Source organism: Tasmannia lanceolata, unplaced genomic scaffold (assembly GCF_043159265.1).
Source record: "Tasmannia lanceolata isolate RefF3 unplaced genomic scaffold, GAP_Taslan_0.1 ptg000006l, whole genome shotgun sequence".
NCBI classification, from domain to species: domain Eukaryota; kingdom Viridiplantae; phylum Streptophyta; class Magnoliopsida; order Canellales; family Winteraceae; genus Tasmannia; species Tasmannia lanceolata.
The window spans coordinates 17,074,119-17,097,500 of record NW_027518683.1 but is presented as its reverse complement, the minus strand read 5'-3'; the positions used below and the strand labels follow the sequence as shown (position 1 = coordinate 17,097,500).

At 40.1% G+C, this 23,382-nt stretch overlaps 2 protein-coding genes across 9 annotated transcripts in view; one reads left to right on the top strand and one right to left on the bottom strand.

Moving 5' to 3' along the window:
- Nucleotides 1-3,970, top strand: part of LOC143879938 (phosphomethylpyrimidine synthase, chloroplastic-like) — a 41,757-nt gene extending 37,787 nt beyond the window's left edge. For 2 of the 7 annotated variants that reach the window (XM_077382639.1, XM_077382638.1), the window contains one exon: nucleotides 2,225-2,411. The gene's annotated coding sequence lies outside the window, so the exon portion shown is untranslated. Of the gene's footprint in view, nucleotides 1-1,778; nucleotides 1,862-2,224; nucleotides 2,412-2,467; nucleotides 2,802-3,649 lie in introns of those variants that run through there. The other 5 variants (XR_013251442.1, XR_013251441.1, XR_013251439.1 and 2 more) reach the window with 5 other exon arrangements.
- Nucleotides 3,971-5,421: 1,451 nt separating this feature from the next.
- LOC143879937 (signal peptidase complex subunit 2-like) lies at nucleotides 5,422-11,556 on the bottom strand. Of its 2 annotated transcripts, XM_077382635.1 has the most exons (5): nucleotides 11,379-11,555; nucleotides 11,130-11,281; nucleotides 10,924-11,005; nucleotides 6,033-6,175; nucleotides 5,422-5,688 (listed from the first exon to the last, which is right to left on the bottom strand). In XM_077382635.1, the coding sequence occupies exons 1-5, from the start codon at nucleotides 11,532-11,534 to the stop codon at nucleotides 5,592-5,594; spliced, it is 630 nt and encodes a 209-aa protein (XP_077238750.1). In that variant the 5' UTR covers nucleotides 11,535-11,555; the 3' UTR covers nucleotides 5,422-5,591. The 2 variants fall into 2 exon arrangements, with proteins under 2 accessions (XP_077238750.1, XP_077238749.1); XM_077382634.1 differs by lacking the exon at nucleotides 5,422-5,688 and having other exon boundaries at nucleotides 5,719-6,175; nucleotides 11,379-11,556.
- Nucleotides 11,557-23,382: the final 11,826 nt, after the last annotated feature.

The following is a 23,382-nucleotide window of genomic DNA, read 5'->3' as shown; positions in this document are numbered from 1 at the left end:
TTTTAAAGGGAGGAGTAGATAAGCTTATCTAGGGGAGAGACTAGAGACACTTTCCTCATATATATATATATGTGTGTGTGTGTGTGTGTGATATATATATATATATATATATATATATATATATATATATATATATATATATATATATATATATATATATGAGGAAACTGTTGGTGAGCTAGCTTGCCCAATCACATGGGTCCCACATTTTGGGGAGTGATCCAAACCATTCATTTGCAAGGCCTTATCATTAGACCTGGCAAAAAGTGACCCGGACCTGCGGGTCCACCCGGCCCGCCCGTAAATTTACGGGTCCGGGTCACCTATTGGTGACCCGTTAGAAATTGACCCGCGGGTCCACCCGGCCCGTCAAAAGTGGGCCGGGTCGGGTGGACCCGCGGGTGCCCGTGGAAAAGTGCAAAAGACGGTTTTTTTCTTATAATTTTCATATTGTTTTACTTTTTTCGGTAGTTTTCTCGGTAATTGTCATATTTTATATGTAATTTTTTTACTTTTGACCTTTTTGCGGTAATTTTTCATTTCAAACTTACAAATTCTGAGAATCTTTCAAAAATCCGTAATGATTACTTCTCTTTATTCTCTTTATTGCTAGCCACCTTTGACCCAGACCGTACTTCACCCAATCTTTGCAGCAAAGGAGGGGCTACAAGCCGAAAAATAGCCCAGGAGAAGGTGGCTAGCAAATCCCTAAATAAATAAAAAATTCTTAAAAAATACGTCAAAAATCCGGGTGACCCGCGGGTCGACCCGGCCCGTACGGGCCGGGTGCGGGTCCAATGTCAATGACCCGCAGAATTTTCCGGGTCACTTTGACCCGGCCCGTTTGACCCGGACCCGTACGGGCTGGGTCAAATCCGGCCCGGTCCGCCCGTTTGCCAGGTCTACTTATCATAGATAGGGTGTGTACCAAAAATCAGCTCCATAGGATCATCCTAACCCCTCCATTTGTGGAGGACAAAAATGGACAGACTCCATCTATGTAAGGGACTTTCAAATGAATGGTTTGGATCATCCTAACAAAGTGGGCAAGCTAGCTCACCATAAGTTTGGTGAGCTTAAACTCACCAACAGTTTCCTCTATATATATATATGTGTGTGTGTGTGTGCGCGCGCGCGTGTGTGATATGTACATCTGTAGAAATTTTAGTTTATGGGATTTGCTTGGGACTTTTGCAGAAAAGCATTTTGCAGCTGGCTGTTGCATGAGAGAGCAGCTGCCTCAGATGAATTAAATGAATAAGACACAATCTGCTGAAAAGTGAGCCTGTGTGGCTGCTTTCTCATGCAATAGCCAGCTGCGAAATGCTTTTCTACCAAAGTACCTAGCAAATCCCTCAGTTTATACATCTTTCTCATTAAAGAATCTTTTGTACTATCAGAAAAAAAAAATGGTAAGAGCATGAGATATAGAAAATGGGTCTAAATGAATAAATACTTTTAAACTATAGACATCAAATGCTGGAATCTGGCAGAATTGGGAAAAAAATTCAGTCATTTTTAGTTTATACCCCCTATTTGTTCGTCTTTACTGAAGATGAAGTCATTTTTAGGGGAAGACAAAAAAGAAAGAAAAAGGAAACCATTCAAAAAAGAAAAAAAAACAAAAAAGGGTGGAAATGCTGGGAAAAGGGGTAGGAAAATTAGTTTCCTTTATATAAATAATAGAAAATTAACTTATTTAATAATTATGTGTGAAACATCTAGAGTCTAGAAGTGACAAAAATGTAGAGTAATACAGATCTATGGCATGATGGCAGCAAAGGTGGGTTTCAAGGAATCATGCTGGGAGTGCAAGCTGGTTGGAGGGATATGAGGTTCAGAAGTGGGGCCATCACTTTGGGTAGATGATTCTTGTTGCCAATTTCATATTGCTTTGTACTGTTTTAATTTGGTGAGCTGAATAGCTATGCGACTGGATCTCTTCACTGTAATTTTTTTGTTAATCTGAATTTTTTTTTTCAGTTTTCATGGATGAATTGGCAACTCCTTTGTTTATTTTCTTGCGCCAAGTATGCCATTTTTTTTTGTGATGGCTGAAGGCCTGGAATTGGCATTCTTCTAATTTTTTGACAATTAAATTAGTTTCACCATTGATATCTCTGCTCAAACCTACTGATTTAGCCATCCCTACTGGTGATACTTTTTCTACCCTCTTTCTTATATACATCTTCTTAGAATAATAATTCATCTGCTTGTATTGCAGTTGAAGCTTCTTGGAGCCTCATAAGACTGTGTTTGGTTCAAGTTATCAGTGCTGGGTGACCCTGTTGGTGAGTAAATATGCTTTATTTAGTTAAATAACTCGGACAGATCTCTGCTTTGTTCTGCATTGTTCTACTTTATTAGAGCCTCAGTAATAAAATGATGTGTACTATCTTTTCCTTATTTAATCTCGGATTCATTCACTGATATAAAACTGCACCGGGGGTGCCTGTATCTGCTTTAGTCCTGGCTTTTTGGCCTGGACACGGGGCAGGGTCGGCTGAGAAAGTCCCTTCGTACCTGATCAGGATAATGCCTGCGTAGGGAGTGTGCATTTCGTTTCTCCTTTTCCTTTGTTTTTTCGGTGCTTGCACAGGGTTTTTCTGCCCATGGTTCCGGCTAGCTCTGATCCTGTGGGACGTATCTGGTGTTCCTTTCGGGCTATTTTGGATGGGTGGGAACTGGGAAGTAACTGAAATACTGTTTTGTTTCTCATTTTTGTTTGGAGGGAGAAAGACTGATATAACTCTCATTAGTTTCCCCACAATGGCAAATAGAAATGTCTTTTCTGATGGCAATCTCCTTTGCAGCAGAATATTTTTCCAACATTGACTCATGTGTCAATGTTTCATGGCATAAAATTGTTTGGATATATAGATTTTAGAAGCCGTTTGGATACTCGGATTTTAGAATCTTGGATTTCCTCAAAATCCTGGATGGGAGACGAGAGAAGGGACCTTTCGCTTCTCTTTAGAATCTTGGATTTTAAGTAAGAAATCCAGGTTTAGGGAGAAATTTCTAAAACCTGGAAACATGGGATGATCTCCTACTCTCGCTAATGGAAAGAAGGGCGAGAGATCAGAAAACGATGGCTGGTCTCATCCTCTCGTTTCCCATCTACTATTTTGAGGAAATCCAAGATTCTAAAATCTATGTATCCAAACGGCCCCTTATAACAATCCAAGATGTTACAAGGTAAAACCGGGATTTTATAAGCTAGAACCTGAATTTTGTAATCTAGGATTGTAAACTCCAGGCTTTAGCTTATAAAATCCGGTTCTAGCTTGTAAAGTCCAAGATTTAATCCTGGATTATAAAATGCATGTATCCAAACGGCTAGACCATTACAGTTCATCTAATCTCGGTGCATTTCTTTCGCAATACTGATGTTAGAAATGGCTTATCTAGTCTGGAACTTCTATTGCTGTTCTCTTAAAATACTGTCATACTACCATTGTTGGGAATCGATTTGGTGAGAATTTATCAGTCTTTCTCCCATTGTGGAAAATCAATATAGAGACTTGTTCGCATATACCATATTTTCTGCTGTGGAAAAAATAGAGCCAAAGATGTTTCTATTAGAACTGATGCAAATCTGGCACCGGGGGTGCTTGCACTTTGTCTCTCTGCCAATGTGGAAAGAAAGATGGGCGCAGGCTGAGAAAGTCCCTTTGAACCTGACCAGGATAATGCCTGCGTAGGGAGCGTGCTTCTTGTTTTTTTGTTTTTGGCAGAGAGCAGGACAACACCATTGCACCCTCTTTTCTCCTCTGCTACTGGGAAGATGCCTTCACTTTGCACTTAGGCACATCTTGGCTTTTTTTTGGGCCCAGAAACTCCTAATACATGCATTTATTTTTTCTGTATTACGCTCATGCAGGTGTGTTTGGTGCCCACATATGCTGATTTTTTGCATGTATGAGATGCATGTTTATTATTATTATTATCTGTCATGTTTTAGTTGCTTTTTTTGGGCAAAAAATGGAGAAAAATAAGAAATAATGGTGAAATTTGTGGTTATTTGTAATGGGTTGAGAATTAGTCAAATTAAATGAATGGTTAAAATCTTTGTTGGAGCAAGTAAGGATGAGTTTGGATTGCTGGAGCCGGGAATAAGAATCGGCATCCTAGTCCAATTCACCTGCAAGTGGAATGGGAAAAAAATTCTAATAAAAATTTAATTCTGACCAGGGTGGAATCAGAGTAACATCTATTCTGCTTCCCTTATTCCGTTCATATATTTTGAAGTAAATGCTAGAATCTGGTGGAATTGATACAGGATGCTGAGTCAGTGCCTTACTCTGGCAATTCGAATGCAACTAAAAAGAAAAGAAAATTTGGGAAAATCTGTAAAGAAATAGGTGGTTTATTGGAGGGAGTGAGAGGACTAATGGGAGCATTAATCCTAGACATTTTTTAAGTTTAATCCACGTTGTAGCTCTCTCGTTCAAAACATAGCCTTGACCTTGACCTGCTAAAGCCTAACAAACCCACCTTTTTCATTGTTAGGTGCGGGTAGTGACTAGATTTAGCACAAGGTTTGTCTTAATTGGGTGACATTTGATAAGATTTTGGTGGGTAGTTTAAGGGATGCTTGATTCTTGTGGGAGGATGAAAAATTGTAGGGAGTAAATGCATAGCATAGGATGTCTTCAGTATGTGATTTCTGTGCTTTTCTTGATGCCGTAATCATCTGAAATTTGCCTGCAATTGGGCTCTTTCAATCTGGGCACTCACTTTTACTGTCAATAGTGAAAGGCAATTTTTGGGTCCTAATTATGGAGCCCGATAACTTGGCAGAATAAAGGGAAACGAAGCAAACCGGGCTCCAATTTCTTTTCTTTGGCACAATTATCAACCATTGACTCCATTATGAGAGAATTTGAATGCTAATTTTGCAACTATTAGTCATGTTTATAACTTATGATGAAGTAGAGTATAAACACGTAATCATCATCCCATCCTTCATATTTGATCCAACAGCAGCTATCACAACGCACTTGTGATAGCTTTGTTCAAACTCGTAAGTTGCTACGGTCATAGACAAGTAAAAGTAGAGGTGTCAATAACGAAACAGGAGGGCCATTAAAAAAAATCGAAACTGGGGGGTGCATATACCATCCTCTTTTCAAAGTTGTTTTATTTTTAGCCTGCTTGTTTTTGGACTCTATCCTATATCAAATTTGTAAGATGAGTCCAAGTCTAAGAAGACCAATGGGTGCAAAAGACCCCTTGGAAACTCAGCAACGGCATATGCAAAATCGGGAAATCTGTACAGCGAGTAATATGGTAGTGCCATTAACAAAATATGCTAGTAGTGAAAAGCTAATTAAATAAGTGTAAAACAAGTAAAGAGTGCCATTATCAAAGTATTGTAGAGCGGATATCATCACCATCATAAATGGTGAGCTATGAAAATTTGGAGAGAGAAAGAAAGGTTGTGTTTCATTTTCTGTTTGAAGGGTTCCTATTAATGTGTAGAACTCAAATGATTCCTTTCTAATCTGCAGTCTGGAATTCAATGGAAATGAGTGCTCAAACCATGCAATAGAACTGCCTTCTTATGTTGTAGGATGATTTTCTTGAAATCACTTGTTCTTTCCAGAATCTCCTGAGTAATCATCAATGAGTCTGTCGACATCTTTCCAGAACAGGCCTTCCACAAGGATCCCATCGCGAGTGAACCTGAAATTTTAACAGATTAGAGAAAATCCCAACTAAAACAAAAGTTCTCATAAGGAAATCAGATTCAAAGAAGAATACTTCAATTCCACCATAAGGGTCAAGCTTATGGAAAACCCTTGTTATCATTTAACTTGGCCTCTCCTTTCAAAACCCCCAAAAAATTCTGGTCACCAAGTTTTTGGTACTCAGTATGCAGAGGACGAAATCAACTAACTCACCTCCATTCTGAGCCCAAGTCTCAATTTCATATACACTCAAAATAACACTCGGGATATGACAGCCAAGATTCTTGCATCCAAGCCAATATATCAAATAATGCAGGGGGGATGAGGAAGGGAACTAACCACTGGGTGACACTCTTAGTGATCTGGACTGGTTTTTTAGCAGAAATGGATTTGGGATCTGCACTGGCAACTGATACTGTGTACAAGTCAGAGAATCTTGGCAACCTAGAAGAGAAGACCAGACCGGTGCAGTTGAATGATCCCTGCGTACAACAATTATAATTGAAATCCATAATTCCTAATCGACCAGCATAACTAACAAATAGTTAAACACCAGAATTCAAGAGATCATAAAGTTCAGAAACCTCATCAAAATAGTACACTAACATCAACTATTGGCACCAATTTGCTGACCAAGCATGATTGCTTGCCAGCTTTGCAACTTAAAAAAAAAAAACACTCAAATCTGCTGGAATTTTTATTCAATGAACAGTCTGAGGTCTGGAAAGAAATTTCAACTGGTGACAACCAACAAGTCATGCCGCTGGTTATTAAACAGTGTGGTTCCTTACTATTGCAGACTAAATTGCAAGTGCAACTCTAAAGTCTAGAGTAACCACCAATCCTTTGCAATAATAGTAAGAAACCAATCCATGTAACTAACACAGCGGGTGCCATAAATCGGACATGCTAAGATGCTCATACTCAGATATGATGTTGAAAGAAATAACAAATAAAAGCATATCTATTTGAACAGGAATTAGGGGCTTGTATTGCTGGAAGATCAAGTTTAACATGGCATGTTGGGTGACGACTAGGAAAGTAGGAAAGACTTTTGGGGATATTCGATAGATTGAAACCTTAGGAATTGGAAGGTCATTTCGATGGGAGAGGTGCCAAATGTCAGATTGGTAGCTAGGTGGAGCCCCCCTTCGCTTAATTTGATAAAGTTGAATTACGCCAGTTGCTCCCTTGGCAGCCTCAAATCGACAGAAATAGGTGGAGTTTTAGGACAGTGACTGCCCGACTGGACACACTGATATGTTGAAGGTTGATGTGTTAGATTTGCATTTTGGTTTATGCATATTCACTAGCAGATAGAAGAAAGACTAGACGCACAGGGAGACTCCTCCAATGTGATTTCTTGGGCACTCGAGGACAATGCTGGACCGTGGAGACTTAATTGGTCTATTGACGACATCTATGAGATAATCAGGAAATGAGAGATTGTATTTTCTCATATTTTGAGGAGTGAGGAGTGCTAATGATTTCGCCATAGGTTGGCCAAAACAGGTGTATAGACCATATATGTACTCTGGGCTGATTTTGACCAATGACTTGCACTTGTAATCTTTTCTGTCCTTAATATGAATTCAATTATCTTAATCAAAACAAAAAAAAGGAAGAAAAAAAATCCAGTTGTTGCAGCACTTCAATACAGTTGATCTATTCATGGGGATCAGAAGAAGCTTCCTTGGTCTACATCAAGTCCATGATCCTCCACAAGAGATCCTGCTATGGTACCAATCTGATGCAGGTAAGGGGGTTAGTAGATAAATTTACAACCACAAACTTGCAGGAAAAAAAAATTCCCTTGGATAAAGTAATCTATATTGCTGGAAATTTCTTAGCTTAATAACGGATCAAGATCAGACCCAAACACACTAGGATTGAATGACAAAAATTAGTTCAGAAATCTGGAAATTAGTTTGTAGAAACAGGTGCCCAGCAAAGACGAGATTGCCTGCCTGGAAAAGTGCATTAACAAACTCCCTACAAGAGACCGATTAACCAAATTAGGAGTAGATGATCAAGCTACCTATCCTTTTTGTGCTGGCTGCCGGGAAGATGTTTGCATCTACTCTTCAATTGCCCTTATTACAACAACGATGCCAGGATAGAGCATAAGAATCTTTCTGCATCCACCTCTAGTTTGGTCCTTCAAATAAAGACCTTCTTCACTGCTGAAATATGCAACGTAAAACTAGTCATGTGAACAAATCCAAAGGATTCAGATATTCTTCCATATGTAACCACCTGAATCCTACTATGCACTGTCAAGCCACTTCTATATGTGTTGGTCTCCACCCCCACCAGGCTGGATAACACTGAATTTCGAATGAGCTGTGAAAGGCAATCCGTAGCTGCAGGACTAGGAGGAGCTCTATGAGATCACCTGGTGGGTAACTTCATTGCTGCCTCCATAAATTAAGATTCTATGGCCAAATATTTCACCACAAATAGGCAGCTTCTAGAACCAACCAAACTTAAATTCCCAAAATATTGAAAAAATGCTAAAAAATAGCACCTACCTAAAAATGGAAGGGGTGCGGGAGGTTTTCGTGTGCTTCTGACCACCATGGGGGCATCTAGATGGCAGAAAAATCATTGGTTTAGTTCCACATTGCTTGCATCAACATGTTCCATAAATGTGTCAAAGGGTTATGCTGGTATAATCCTCTAACTACATCAGAACAACCTTTTTGCTTTCAAAACAATTAAATACAATATTGAAAACAAGTTAATTTTCAATGTCATAAGCATTGCCTTGCTACATATGCCCCTAGATAAGTGTGCTTCGACATCGTTTTCCGAAGAGCTGCCTGATATCGCATGCACACCTGTTTACCATAGATGTAGCGTACCCAAGGTTTGAGATCATTGTTTTCCTAAATATGTTTAAGTAATTCTCCCAAAAAGTTCATATGTACTTACAACTTTGATAAATATTAGGAGTAATGGGTACTTCTGTTCCAGTGAAAATAATGGCATGATCACATCACATCCTGAAAAAAATTAATGCCCTTGATAATGGGTTCAATCTTTCTTATCATATTAAAGCTTGTTTGAGAAATTGGTGAAGTTACTTATACAGATTTCTTTCACCCCACAAATTTTTTTTTTTTTTGCATGGTAAGTATAACATAGTAAAGGGGCCAAATAGGGGTGTAAACGAGCCGAGGCGAGCCGAGCTTGGCCAGGCTCGGCTCGTTAAGCTCAAAAGCTCGGCTCGGGCTCGGCTCAGTCAGGCTCGCGAGCCTTATCGAGCTCAGGTTATATTAAGTTCACACCCCTCATCTTCCCTGGACAGCCCTATCTAGTGTAATTTGACTACTCTTTTTACACTACGGGGGTGGTCCAAGCAACAAATGGGGTTCCAAAAAAGAAGTGACCTTTTGCCTCCCCCTTTCACTCCCTGGACAACCCTTTTAGTGTATATATTAATATATAATATATATATTTAAATATATCAAATTCTTAACGAGCCGAGCCAAGGCAAGCCTAGCTTAACGAGCCTGGCCAGTCGGCTCGGCTCGGCTCGTTAAGGATTCGAGCCGAGTTCGAGCGAGCTTCCGAGCCCGAGCCAAAATTGACACCCTTAGGGCCAAAGGCCCAATAAAAGGTACAAATGGATATCAGAACATATGAATACTTTCCCTAAAGACTCCATCCTTTGCTAACTTGTCGGCGACACCATTAGCGGATCCTTTTACATGATAGCATGTGAGAATCACCGATTATGTCTAGAATTTCATCAAACCACGCTGCAAATCTCCATGGAATTGAGATTGTTCCACTGATCCAGCTAATCACATTCTTCGAGTCCCCTTCAATTTCAACTTTAGCGAGGTCATCATTTGATAATAGCTTAATGCCATAGTGAATTGCTTGCACCTCAGCCTCCTTTGCTCCGAAACCCCAATAGGTCCCGAGTAAGCCCATATTACTCTTCCTTGATCATCTCTTAACACGCCTCCAATTCCGGATGGTCCTGGGTTTCCCAAACTTGAACCGACAAGTACAAATCACTTTCTTCCAATTAGTGTCATTTCTAGAGATTCTACTTGTAGTGACTACGTTTTAATAAATCACTAATTGTGTTATGGTTGCATCTCATTGAAATTAAAAGCAGTGCCATTGAATCCAATCAAGATTTAACCGCTCAATAGATTACTCCAAGACTTACCACTAAGACTTGACTCAATCAAGATTAATGTCAAGGTGGTAACTCTTTATCCTAGTATGATGGATCTCTGGACAGAACATTGGTTGCGGCGGGATAGAGCTAGTACTTAGGTCCTATTTTTGGCAACAAACAACCGCTTCTTTATCTTGATTCAGCTAAAATACGGCTTCCTTTCCCTCGTCATTCCATTTTACGATGGCAGGCACTCCATAGTTCATGACCCTGAACTATGGAGTGCCTTGATTCTGATCCACATCACTTTGCACTCTTCTACATCTTGAGCCTTTACAAGCTATTACTTAATATTTGTTTAAGCATATGGATGTTTCAACACATCATCACATATACGCGCTGGACAATTGCACATGTGTCGCCCAAGGTATATAGGTTACAACATTAGCTTTCTAAACTCCAGAAAACTCATCTCGCCCAAGTTACCTTTTGTGATTGTAAACCTTGAATGCAACGCCCTACTAAACCAACCAACTAAAGAAAAGCCAACCACTTCAGTTCATCCATTAGTTCACAATCTATCACCCATCAAGAATCAATTATCCCTTTCAATCCAATAGACAAAGTGTATTATATCTTGACAAATTAAATCATGAGACCAAATTATCTCCCAAACCGTAAAATCCAACAATGTCGATGAGACTACAGCCACCCCACCGAGGGAATTTTCAAACACATCCATGTTTAGTCAAAAAAAAAAAAAAAAAACCCCACAAACCAGAGTATGAGAATTCAATTATGAGAGTATGCACAGACAATAGCTTGGATCCCATGTTACAATTGGAGGGCAAGACTACCAAATCAACAATTGAACATATAAACAGACAGATAGTATAAAAAGGATATTTAATTTTAAAGATTGGATATACTACGTAATTGAAAAAAATAGACAAAAATTTCAAAACAACTGAACGTCTGAACATAAAAAAAGAAAGAAAAGATAGCTGGTAAATGCCGTGCTTTTCCGAGAATGAATCACTAAAGAAACAAATCGTTATATCTCTTGACAGTTGTAAAATGAATATAACTCACTGTAAGAGGATAAGTGAAAAGGATGGCATTCTTCTCCTTGGTGTAGATTATTATCTGTAACAATCCGTTGAAGACAATATACTTGCCCGAGTCAAAGATGAAACAAGTATTTCAAGATCAATGAAATTGTTTCCTACTTCAAAAATATTGCAAAAAATGAAGAAAATAGAGAGCAAAAGATACGAGAATTAAGGTCAGAAGGATATAAGACAATGCATCCAACAAGAAAATCTCTGTTAGCTGGAAATTTCTTAGGGTAAAACTGAGCAAGTAGTGCAATGGCAATGATGACGGCTCCCAGGAGCAATCTTATATTGCTCATCCTCACATCTTCCGTGTATCCTCTATTGGTAACGATCTAAAACAAGAAAAAAGATCTCATCTCCAGTCACTAAAAAGATCGAAAAAGAAACACCAGAAATCTATGTGAGAGAGAGAGGGAGGGAGTTTTATACCTCGGTAACAGATTCATCGAGGAGGTGTTTGATGGAATGCGGATCCATCAGATTAGCCTTTTTAGCGCTGCTTTTGTTAGGACTCCCGTTGCTTCCCATTCTCTCCTTTCTTTCAAAGGTTTCGTCTTCGGGTGCAGGTCCTCTTTGTAGCTGCATTTTCCGCTGTCCAAAGAAAGGGCATTGTAGAGTTAATTATCTTCCATTTTGTTATATGTGTGTTTAAATTACGTTTTTTGTCTAAAATGCACACCATTATTACAAGTTCAGACCTCGAAACAATTGTTTTTTTTGTTTTTTGTTTTAGTGGCAACCACGAAACAATTGTGCAAGGAAAACGTTAAAGAATTCAAGAAAAGTTAACGTGTTTTAGATTTAAATTTTACAAAACATACCATCCAATATAATATATGTACATACATATATACATATGTTATCATACAATACAAGTGGATTGCATGGTATAGTGATAAAGGAAAATGTTAAAGAATTCAAGAAAAGTTAATGTGTTATAGATTTAAATTTTACAAAACATACCATCTAATATAATATATGTACACACACACATATCATCATACAATACAAGTGGATTGCATGGTATAGTGATCAAGTATGAGGTCATGGGTTCAGTTCCCCCTATGTAATAATTCATGAAAATTGCATGGAAATCTGGTAAACAATTCAAATAGTCTAATTTGGTAACTATGATTATGATGCACTCCCTTGTATTATATGAACTAGTGAAGACACACGGTGATGCGCGGACATGCAAGAGAGGGATGGCTAAAGCATTTTACGGAGTCTGAACTGAATAAAGCCCATAAATATGATAGAGATGGCTAAAGTGTTTGTGAAGGATTAAGAACATTATGCAATGATTGGGCAGAGCATAACAGGAGGCTATACTAATTAAGATTGTTTGGGCCCAACATCGAATGGCAATTCATCAACAATCTATTCCATGAAACAATCCTAGCCAGCCAATAGATCATAGAACTGCACAATTGGGGAATTGTTTTGGTCATGAATCATCTATGGAGACCAAAAGATGCCTTTTCTAGATGACCCAACAATGTGCCCAACTTGAGGTTTGTCCCTAGCTAGCTAAATAAAAAAAGTTCACTTTGATCAAGCTCGACATCTATATTCCAAGACATGACCAAAATCCCTATTACGTTCACTTTTTTCCTATTTCTAATCAACCTTTGTTTATGAAGTCATAACATCGACAGAAACATAAATCGTTTTCCCTCTCTTCTACTCAATTCAACTCAACTCAACAAAGCCTTTGTTCCAAACTAGTTGGGGTCGGCTAAATGAATCCTTTAGAAAAAATTCATGAAGAAGGAATCTACGCGGCTCTAATCCTGGCTCTAGTTGGGTTCTTCTACGTGGATCATTTTCTTCCATTCTATTCTATCCAAGGTCATGTTCTTTGTTATGTTCCTAGCTAACAAGTCTTTCCTCACTGTCTCTACCCAAGTTGTTTTCGGTCTGCCCCTACCTCTTTTTACTCCATCAATTTGGCACGAGTCGCCTCTTCTCACCGGAGCATCCAAAGGCCTATGTTGGATATGTCCAAACCATCTTAGGCGGTGCTCTCTCATCTTCTCTTCAATTGGTGCCACCCTCACCTTTTTACGTATGTCTTCATTTTTAATTCTATCTAACCTTGTGTGGCCGCACATCCATCTAAGCATTCGCATCTCTGCTACACTCATCTTATACACATGCTGCTTCTTAGTGGCCCAACATTCTGAGCCGTATAACATGGCTGGCCTCACAGCTGTCTTATAAAACTTTCCCTTCAACTTGTTAGGGATTAAACAGTCGCACAGAACTCCTGAGGCAAGCTTCCACTTCAACCAACCTGCTCTTATTCTATGGTTAACATCCTCTTCAATCCCTCCTACCTTATGTAGAATTGAACTAAGATAGCGAAAGATATCCCTCTTTAGTACCTCTTGTCCAGTCATATTTACTACATCCTCGTCCCGCAACTTTACATTACTAAAGTTGCATTCCATATATTCTGTCTTAGTCCTACTCAGTCTAAAACCTTTGGATTCCAAAGTAGTTCTCCATAACTCTAACTTAGCATTTACTCCTGCTTTGGTTTCGTCGATTAATACAATGTCATCTGCAAATAACATACACCACGGCACTTCATCCTGAATACCCTCCGTAAGCTCATCCATAACTAGCGTAAAAAGATAAGGGCTTAGAGCTGATCTTGGTGCAGTCCTATTGTAATTGGAAACTCACTAGGCGTGCCATCCTTGGTTCTGACACTAGTTACTGCTCCATCGTACATATCCTTAATCACATCAACATATTTAGTAGGAACTTTTTTCCTTTCAAGGACCCACCACATAACACTCCTGGGAACCCTATCATACGCTTTCTCCAAATCAATGAAAATCATATGAAGGTCCTTTTTATTTTCTCTAAATCTCTCCATTAACCGTCTAATCAAGAAGGTAGCTTCCATAGTCGATTGTCCGGGCATGAAGCCATAGTCGATCGTTTTCCGTCGCTTGCCAAAAAAAAAAAAAAAATCTTTTTGACTCCATGTGAAGAGAGCAACAGACTTTGCACTCTTAATTTTAGGGATAATGGGAGGTGTTAGTTGGGGATTGAATCATACAATTTACACTCTTCACAAAAATGTTTTTAAAACCCAATTGGTGATCAAATGGATGAGGGTGCATGTTTGGTCCAAACTAATTCAACTGCAGTTCAAACTGAATTCAACCATAATGTTGATAGAATGCAACTAAGAATAAATAAGTTTTAAAATGCAAAACTACATCTGAAGATAGGGAGTGTATAAACTATAAATAGCCTTACCATGGATTAACACTCTTTTTCGTTGGGTGGAAGAAATCTCTAATTAACTTTCTAGACTTTATCAATCAAAATTTGACATGATAAGAAAGGTTGATCACATTATCAAGATTTAGCCACTTTGAGCCCTCTTGGTCTTCTCAATCAGGGGACCCATCTTGGCCTTCACCCGATAGGGCAGATGTTAATCCTTGCTGAAGAGTGTGTGTGTGTGTGTGTGGAGAGAGAGAGAGAGAGAGAGAGAGAGAGAGAGAGAGAGAGAGAGAGAGAGAGAGAGAGAGAGAGTTTTTATATGGTGCCCGAGCATTACTCTTATGTATATTGATGCAGATTGTCAACCATTCAAAAAAAAAAAAAAAATGATGCAGATTGTCTTTGCACTGTTCTCTCACAAGCTAAGGAGGCATGGTTAGAGAGCTTCACAGAAAGATTAGACACACCTTTGTAAGTCTTAAATATGGATACTGAAAGAATGGAGAGCCCTACAAAGATTTATAGATTGTCTGGCAGTCGAGAGGAACTTCAGAAGTGGATTGAATGTGGAGAAATTAAATATGACCAGTGACAGGGGAGTTGTAACGCTCGTTCTTAAGGATGCAGGAGATGAGGAGGTGGATCTGAACAAGGAAGCAGGATTCTTCCCTGGGAGCCTTCGATTCCCGTTTCGATTCTCGCTTTCGATTCCCGCTTTGGCAACCTTGAGCAGGATTCTTCCCTGGGAGCCTTCGATTCCCGATTTTGATTCCTGCTTTCGATTCCCGCTCTGGCAACCTAGGATCTGAATCCCATTGATTTGGCCATTGTTCTATTGGCAGAGAAGGTATGTGCCGTTGGACTGGAGATGGCAGGGGTGTTGGTGAGGAGAAGGGTATTAGCACATTTTTTGATAATCATGTCACGGTGGCCAGCAACACGTTGGGTTAATCCGTTGCAATGATGTAGAAAGAATTTGGAAACTTACTCCTTAAGGCTGAAATCAGAGACAGACAAATGACATATCATCTAAATCAGTCGAGGGCGAAAACTCTAGGAGGTTTATACAGGAAATGACGTCTCAACGCATCCAAGAACTACGACAGGGATTCCTCTAGCAGAAGATCAGGCAGTAGTAGAAACCTAAGTGGCTACCTGTGGTATATTAGAGGGGCTTTTAATGTCACCAGATTTATGGAAGAACGGCCGGGATGCGAAAGAATCACCTTGAGTATGCTTGCCTTCTTGGAATTTGTACACATAAACAAACTATTTAGAAAATGATTTTCTGGTCACTGCCCTGCCCCTATTCTTCTGGATTGAAGGATGGAGTCCTGGGGTCTGATTCCTTGTTGCATCGAGCTTGTCTGGATGGAGGAGCCATGAATGAAAGACAAATTGAAAGATTGGTGGAAGGAGGCTCGAGTTTCCGGTCAGGCGAATGTAAGATTGGATAAAAAGCTTCATTTTGTTAAAGAAAAGTCAAGAAAATGTGATCGAGAGGAATACTGTTGAAAATTGAAATGGCCTAAGAAAAGTTGAGCTTCCGATTATTATCAAAGATATTGATAATATGGAGGATGAGGGTACTACAATAGAGGAGGAAGCAAAAGAGAGAGAAATGTTTGGAAGAATACATTAGAGTGGAGCTGAAGGAAGATATTTACTAGAAACAAAGTTTGAACCTCATTTAGGCAAAGGGAATAGGGGAATCATGTGAGACTGTTGGTGGGATGTCGAAATTGAATTTTGATGGTTCCAGTATTGGTAATCCCGGACCGGCTGGCATAGGAGGGTTTCTAAGGGATCATAGGGATGGCGTCATTTGGGCGTTTTCAGGGGCCATTGGATCAGCTGCTGCTGGTGAAGCCGAGGTTAGAGCTGTGCTCCAAGGCATCCACCAGCTAGATAAGGAGTTATTAGACAAAGTAATAGTAGAAGAGGATTCTCTTAATATCATTCGGTGGCTTAGGATTCTTTGGTTCCCCCTGGAGGTTTGCTCAGTTCTTTGATGAGATGCTGGATAAAATTGATGAGTCAAAGATCACTTTTAACCATGTTAAAAGATCGGCAAACAACATGGCAGATCGATTAGCTAGGGAAGGAGTAGATAGACTCTTGTTGGAGTGTTTTGATTTTCTGCCCCTTGACTTGGGGGTCCTGTAGTATTTTTCTTTTTCTGTTTCTTGTTTCTTCTTTCTCATCTTTGACGTATCTTTGGGGTTGACACTCTTTGTCGCCCTCCTTTACTTTTTAATATAATCTTGCTACGTTTAAAAAAAAAAGGGGGAATCATGTGATACGAATTGCCAACCTATAGTAGCTAGGAGCATTTAGCGCAAGCTTTTCCACCTCTCTAACGTTGATCCTAGGAGTGAGAGGTTAAAGATGCTATCGATCTTGAATCATTCTTGAGTCAACCTTAATAGAATCCTTCAACCAATATTCAACAACAAAGACTGACCTTGAGTCATCTTTATCATCATCAAATAAAATGATGCATATTTTCTCTAATTCTTCTTTTTCATTGCTACTTGTTTGTTTGAAACTAAGGCACTTAGCTCTTTGGACATAAGTAGTTGTTTATGCCCTTTGAGTTGAGACGGCCATAGCCATATACAAGGAAAGATGAGAGTCGCTTAACATGACATGGACACTCGTGTATTTTGTTATAGGTCCCCCCATCATATGCTGCTATAGGAAGAGGCAAAGGTCTATACTAAGACCTCTTACAACGGATTGAACTAGGCCACTATAGAATACATTATACATAATATAAAACTAGCATCTTTGCTTGTGCGATGCCTGTGTTAACGAATTATATTAACGATGAAAAATATAATTTAGATGTAAAATCGATAGTTCTGTCTAGGATACAGGCACTGCCATCCATGAATTTACGCAATTTCACTTATGCTAGTTTTTCCTATCAGCTTCTTCATTAGCTGATCTTCCACCCTAATTGATGGTCTAGCTAAATCTGGGGTCATTAGGCAGGGTCTAGAGTGGTTCGATTATTTACCGCCCTAATTGTATTTTATTTGTTGGTTTTGTTTTTCTCTTCTTTCTTCTTTCCCTCTGTATTCTGAGGACCATCTCGGTTATGTTTTATCAATATATTCCGCCGTTTCAAAAAAAAAAAAAAGTTTTTCCTATTTGGTTTTTCCCCCCCCTAATGGTAGTATTATAAAAGGAATCGAGAAGATCCACAAAACACAAGGAGGAGAGAAAAAATACAAAGAGAATATAAACACAGGAGAAACTAGGGAGGCATAAAATCAAACCACTCCACACTAGATCTAATAGCTCCCGATTTGGCCAGACCATCTGCTTCACCATTGGCAGATCTTCTTATATGACTAAAAGAGGCGAGCGAACCCGAAAGTCTATCTGAGATCTCTTCAATCAAGGAGAGGAATCTCCAAGGAGGCGGAGCAGATCCCGAAATCCATTTCACAACATTTGATGAATCTCCTTCAATAATCACTTTGTCCAAAATTCCTTCTTCCAGATGTAAGATTCCGAAAAAAGCCGCTTTAACTTCCGCCCCATTAGAATCGCAAAGACCACATGGACCTGAATAAGCCCAAATTACCAAACCTTTATCATCTCTAAGAAGACCACCTCGTCCCCCCATTCCAGGGTTCCCAAAACATGCTCCATCAAAATTAAGTTTTAAGAAGCCGGTGGGAGGATTAGACCATTGTTGAACGATCTTTGGCTTGGAAGAACCTTATGAGCAAACGATAAGCCACCCCTCCCACAAATCATAAGCAGAGGTACCAAAGAATAGAGAAGAGCTTTTAGCCCACTGTATCGAAATTGCTACAATCCTTTGAAAGGTCCCATAAGCTGACTTTGCCTTACCGACAAAGACTCGATCATTTCTTTCTTTCCATATCGCCCACCACATAGCCAAAAGACTAATCCTCCACAAAGCTTTCCCATTTTTCTTCCGAGGCACATAATCCCAACATTGAAGAATCTGCAGAATAGTTTTTGGGATAACCCAAAGAATACCGAATCTAGTCAACAACAGACCCCAAATCACCCTTGCGAACTTACAATGAATGAAAAGATGATCAATCGATTCCCCGTCCTGAAGACACAGGGGGCAATGATTCACCAACATCATTCCTTTCCTTCTAAAAAAATCCATGGTTTGAATTCTCCCCCGGCTAACAGCCCATCCAAAAAAAGCCACCCTTGGAGGGCAGGAAACAGTCCACACCTTTGCAACTAAATCGTCCGGAGCTCCTGCCATCCTACTTGAATAGCAAGATTTTACAGAAAACACTCCAGATTTACTGTGGATCCAGATTCTCTTATCCGATCCAACTCTTTTGATATAGGATCCTTCAATCAAAGTGAACAAATTTGAAAGGGAAGATAACTCCTTGTCGAAAAAGTTCCTTCTGAATTTAGGACACCAAATGACCTTGTTTTCCAACCTTTCAAAACAATCCGCGACGAATACATCTTTAACAGCAGCCACCACAAATAACTCAGGAAAAATATCTTTTAGGGTTTCTTCGGAACACCATGCGTCTAGCCAAAATCTAATTCTATCTTCCTTATAAACCTTAAATCGACACTCCTTGCGGAACATATAAGATAGTTTAAGAATATTTCTCCAAACTATTAAACCTTTTGCCGAATAACAATCCGAAGATTCCCACCTGCCCGCTGATGTGCCGTACTTACTACTAAAACTCTAGCCCAAAGGGAGTGCTCTTCTTCTTCAAATCTCCACAACCATTTACTCATCAAAGCAATATTGAATTCTTTTATCCTTTTTATTCCCAAACCTCCGTCTCTTAAAAGTGCACACACCTTTTCCCATTTGACCAGAGGAACTCCAGACTTAGAATTTGTGCCACCCCTAAGGAATCTTCGTTGAATTTTCTCCATCCTTGCCACTACGTGAGCCGGACAGTGAAAAAGGGATAAGAAGTATACCGGCAAATTGGCTAAGACTGATTTAATTAGAGTTAATCTACCCCCTTTAGAAACCAAGTTTCGTTTCCACGAGTCTAATCTCTTCTCAAAACGATTAACAACAGGATCCCACATAGCTTTGATAGGTCTACCCACGCCCAAAGGAAGGCCTAGATAAGAAGAGGGAAGGGCATCAAGATTACACCCCAGAATATCCATTAACTTTCGAGCCTCTTCCTCCAAGGTATTAAGGGCAAAAAAGCTCGATTTAAAAAAGCTTGAGCGCTGACCAGATATTAGCTCATAACACCTTAAGATTGCCTTCATATTCAATAGTTTAGACTCTTCCGGAACACTGAAAAGCAAAGTGTCACGCAGAATTGAAACCTCAACTCTATCCTTACCAATACATAAGCCTTCAATCAAACCTTTCTCACACCCTTTTAAAATAAGCTTACTCAAGACATCGGCGACAATCACAAAAAGAAAGGGGGAAAGAGGATCCCCTTGTCTTAAACCCCTAGAAGACTTGAAGAAACCTTTTGCAGACTCATTCACCAACACCGAGAACCAAGCTGAGGAAACACATTTTCGCATCCAATCACGCCATCTATTGCTGAATCCCATTCTGCCTAGAATGTAATCTAAACAATTCCACTCCACTCGGTCATTATCAACCTTCACAAAAGGCCAGTCAGATTGGAAAAAAGCAATGCAAAAGCCATCAGGACCAGGGGCCTTATCCTTTGCCAACGAAAAGAGAGCTGAATAAATTTCATCCTCAGAAAAAGGCTTGTCTAAGTTTGCAATATCAGACAAAGAGAGTGTGTCAAACTCAACACCTTCAGGGATGGGGCGGATCAAATTTTCGGAAGAGTAAAGAGAAGAAAAGAAATCTAGAATAGCCTCAGAAATGCCCTTCTCGCAAGAAACCACCTCTCCATTTACGAGGAGAGATTCGATTCTGTTGGATCTCCTTCTAGAACTCGCCATGGCATGAAAATATGCGGTATTCTTATCACCCTCGGACAACCATCTCATTCTCGACTTCTGTCGCCAAGAAATTTCCTCATGAAGTAAAAATTCTTGATGCTCCTGCTTCAATTTGCCCAACTCAACCCAGACCTCCTCTCCACCATCACCAGAATCCTCCAAAGCTTTCAAAGCGACCATTCTATCTTCGATCTCTCCCTTCCTTGCCACCATTTCTGCCTTTTGACCCTTAGCCCAAGTTTTAACCTTATCCTTTATGAATCGTAATTTTTTGCCAATCACCACATCTGCCTTACCTTGAGCTAGACAAGAGGTCCACCAAACTTCAAGCAACTCCAAGAATTTGGGATGATTTAACCATGCTAATTCAAACCTAAAAGGAGGAGGACCCCAAGATTCCAACCTAGGATCCAACACAATCGGGCAATTATCAGATACCGAATGAACCAGAGCCATTTGAAAAACATCAGGAACCTTAGACAACCATTCCACCGAGAGGAGGAACCTATCCAATCTGCTCCGCCTTTCACCTCTAAACCAAGTGAAAGTCGACCCCGATAAAGGTAAATCCACAAGATCATTAGAGGAAATGAAATCAGCAAAAGCCCGCATGTGATGATTCGAAGAAGTACAACCCAACCTTTCTCCCGCGACTCTAATTTCATTAAAATCCCCACCTATACACCAAGGATAATTGCACAAACTTCTCACATAATTCAGCTCTTCCCATAAAGCCAATTTATCCCCTCGACGGACAGGGCCATAGACCCCCGACAGCAGCCAATTAGATGAATCCCCTAACTTGCTTAGAGCCACAGATAAAGAGAATACTCCTTTCCATACATTTGTCTTCTTCCAGATGGACTCATTCCAAGCTACCAAGATGCCACCAGAGGCCCCTTTGGACGGAATAAATTCAAAATCCCAGACTGAATTAATTCCGCAAAGTTTCAATACACCTCTAGAAATTTCTTCCAGTTTGGTTTCCTGAATACAAATTACATCAGGATTGGCCTTCTTCAAAAGATCCTTGAGCTGGATTTTCTTAGCTTGAGCCCCCAAGCCATTTGCATTCCAAGAGAAGATTTTCATTTAAAACCATTGTCAAGAGAACTCCTCCCCTTTCTACCTTTGTTCACTCTACCTTTCTGGACAACAGAAACCCCCGCACCCTTCTCCCCTTTGCCATAAATAATTCCAGAGCTAAGTCTTCTGAGTTCCCTATCCGTCTTTTTGTTTGACTCATCTCCTTTAAAAGCCTGGTTCTTTGCCACTATTTCTTGCTGCTCAGCCAATTTGATTTGCATCCTGAAGTCATTTTCAGTCCCTCCATACAAGATCCCGAGATCCTTGCTTAATTTCAAAGTGTTATCAACTACTCGATTGACCCCTCTCTCGGCCGGAGAAAGAGGGGCGAGGCTAAGATCCTTCTTCTCAGAGAAAGAATGCTTAATAACAGCAACATCTTCGTCTAGTCTCCCCTTTTCTTCAATACCTGGATCTACTTCCACTAGATACGAGGAAAAATTCACAATATTTTCTTTCTTTTTCCTGACATCAAATGGATCTCTTGGAAGGAAACCCCCTGTGACATCCTCAACTCTTAAATTGCTAACCCCTCTGGATATACTTTTTCCATTCTTGTTGAAAAACAAGTTTCTAAATAAATTGTTATGAATTAACACAGACTCTTCTCCGCGAGAAAAGTGAACATTCATAGACGAAGGATTGTTAGCGAGAACTTCACCTTGCCCAAACTCCTGATCCACCCCAACTGAAATCCCCTCAAGACCGTCCTCTAATTCGAAATTCAAGCATGACATAACCTCCTCCACCACCATCCGCTTAAGAATAACAATCCTATTTCTGATTGACGATACAAGGCCAACCCCAGCGCTACGACTAGCTGCAGAGCAAAGAGAAGGGAAAGAGCCCAATCAATTGGACCCTAATGTAGGAGAAAAAGAAGAAAGAGAACCATTCTTTGACTGAAAGTCCACACTCGGGGAAGAAATTGCCAAGTCAGCCGAGACATTTCTTAAATCAAACTCGAAATCAAAACTGATAGGGCTTGGGCTCACACTTCCACCCTCCTCTTCAAAAAACGAACTTTGGGCCCAACTAGGCTCAGAAATTGGGCCCACACTCAGAGGGGACAACGAAGAGGGATTAATAAAGGACTCAAAATATATGTCGATGGAACTAGTGGGACCCATCTGGGGAACTTCCATAGGATTTCCCCCCATAACACTGCGCCACCTGTAAGCTGGGGGGGATACGAAATTTTGAAATTCGAAATTGTCTCCAGTAGGGTCAATGCTAACATGCACTTGCTGCAAAAATTTGCTACCTTGTGCCTCCTCAGAAATCCCGCCCACCGCTTCTTCTCCCCTATCACCGGCGGTCTCGAGAACTCCCGCCACTGACTCTCGAGGAGATAAGACCGTATCGTCAGACCTTGAGCCGTCTGAACCAGCCATTACCCCAAATTTCTCTCTAAAATTAAAAGCCTCATTAAATACGGAAACCCCTTCTTCTTCCTCTTCCTCCTTAAAAAGTCTCACCCATCTAATTGATCCCCTTAAAGACACCTGAAGAGAAACCTCAGGCCCAATCGACCCTTCAACAGCTATGAGCATCCTAGCCCTCTGATATCCACAACCACATTTACACGACTGGTCAAGATTGATTACCTTGCCAATTCTCTCCCCAATTCGACGGAAATTCTCTTCCCACCAAGCTTCCGGAGGGACACCTTCGACAACCCACCAAATTTTCGGTCCTTCCATCGAAAACTTCTCAGCCCACAAAGAAATTTCCAAGAATGGAGAATCTCCCTTCATGCACCATTCCTCCATCAAATTTCTCTTATCAACACCGACTTTAGTCGTGATTAAAATCTCTAGATTGTCAAGCTTATACACTGATAAACCTCCATAAAACCCACCATTTCTTAGAAGCCAAATTTCCATTGCCTTAACATTCCCAGACCAGTCGTCCTTGATCCTTCCCCAGATCCCTAAATCGACATTGCTAAGAGACTGCAACGGGGTAACTTCAATAGAAGAACCAATGCCTTCAGAGATTATTGGAAGGGATTCTTTAAAGATAACCCCCCGGTGATTGCTTACACCCCTACTACCCAAATGGAATCCAGAATTTTGAGAGACCTTACTGAAGTTGAAATCTGAATTAGACCAAACTTTCTTGCATCTCCAACATTCCACCCTTCTTCTGAAGTTTCGAAAAAAACATT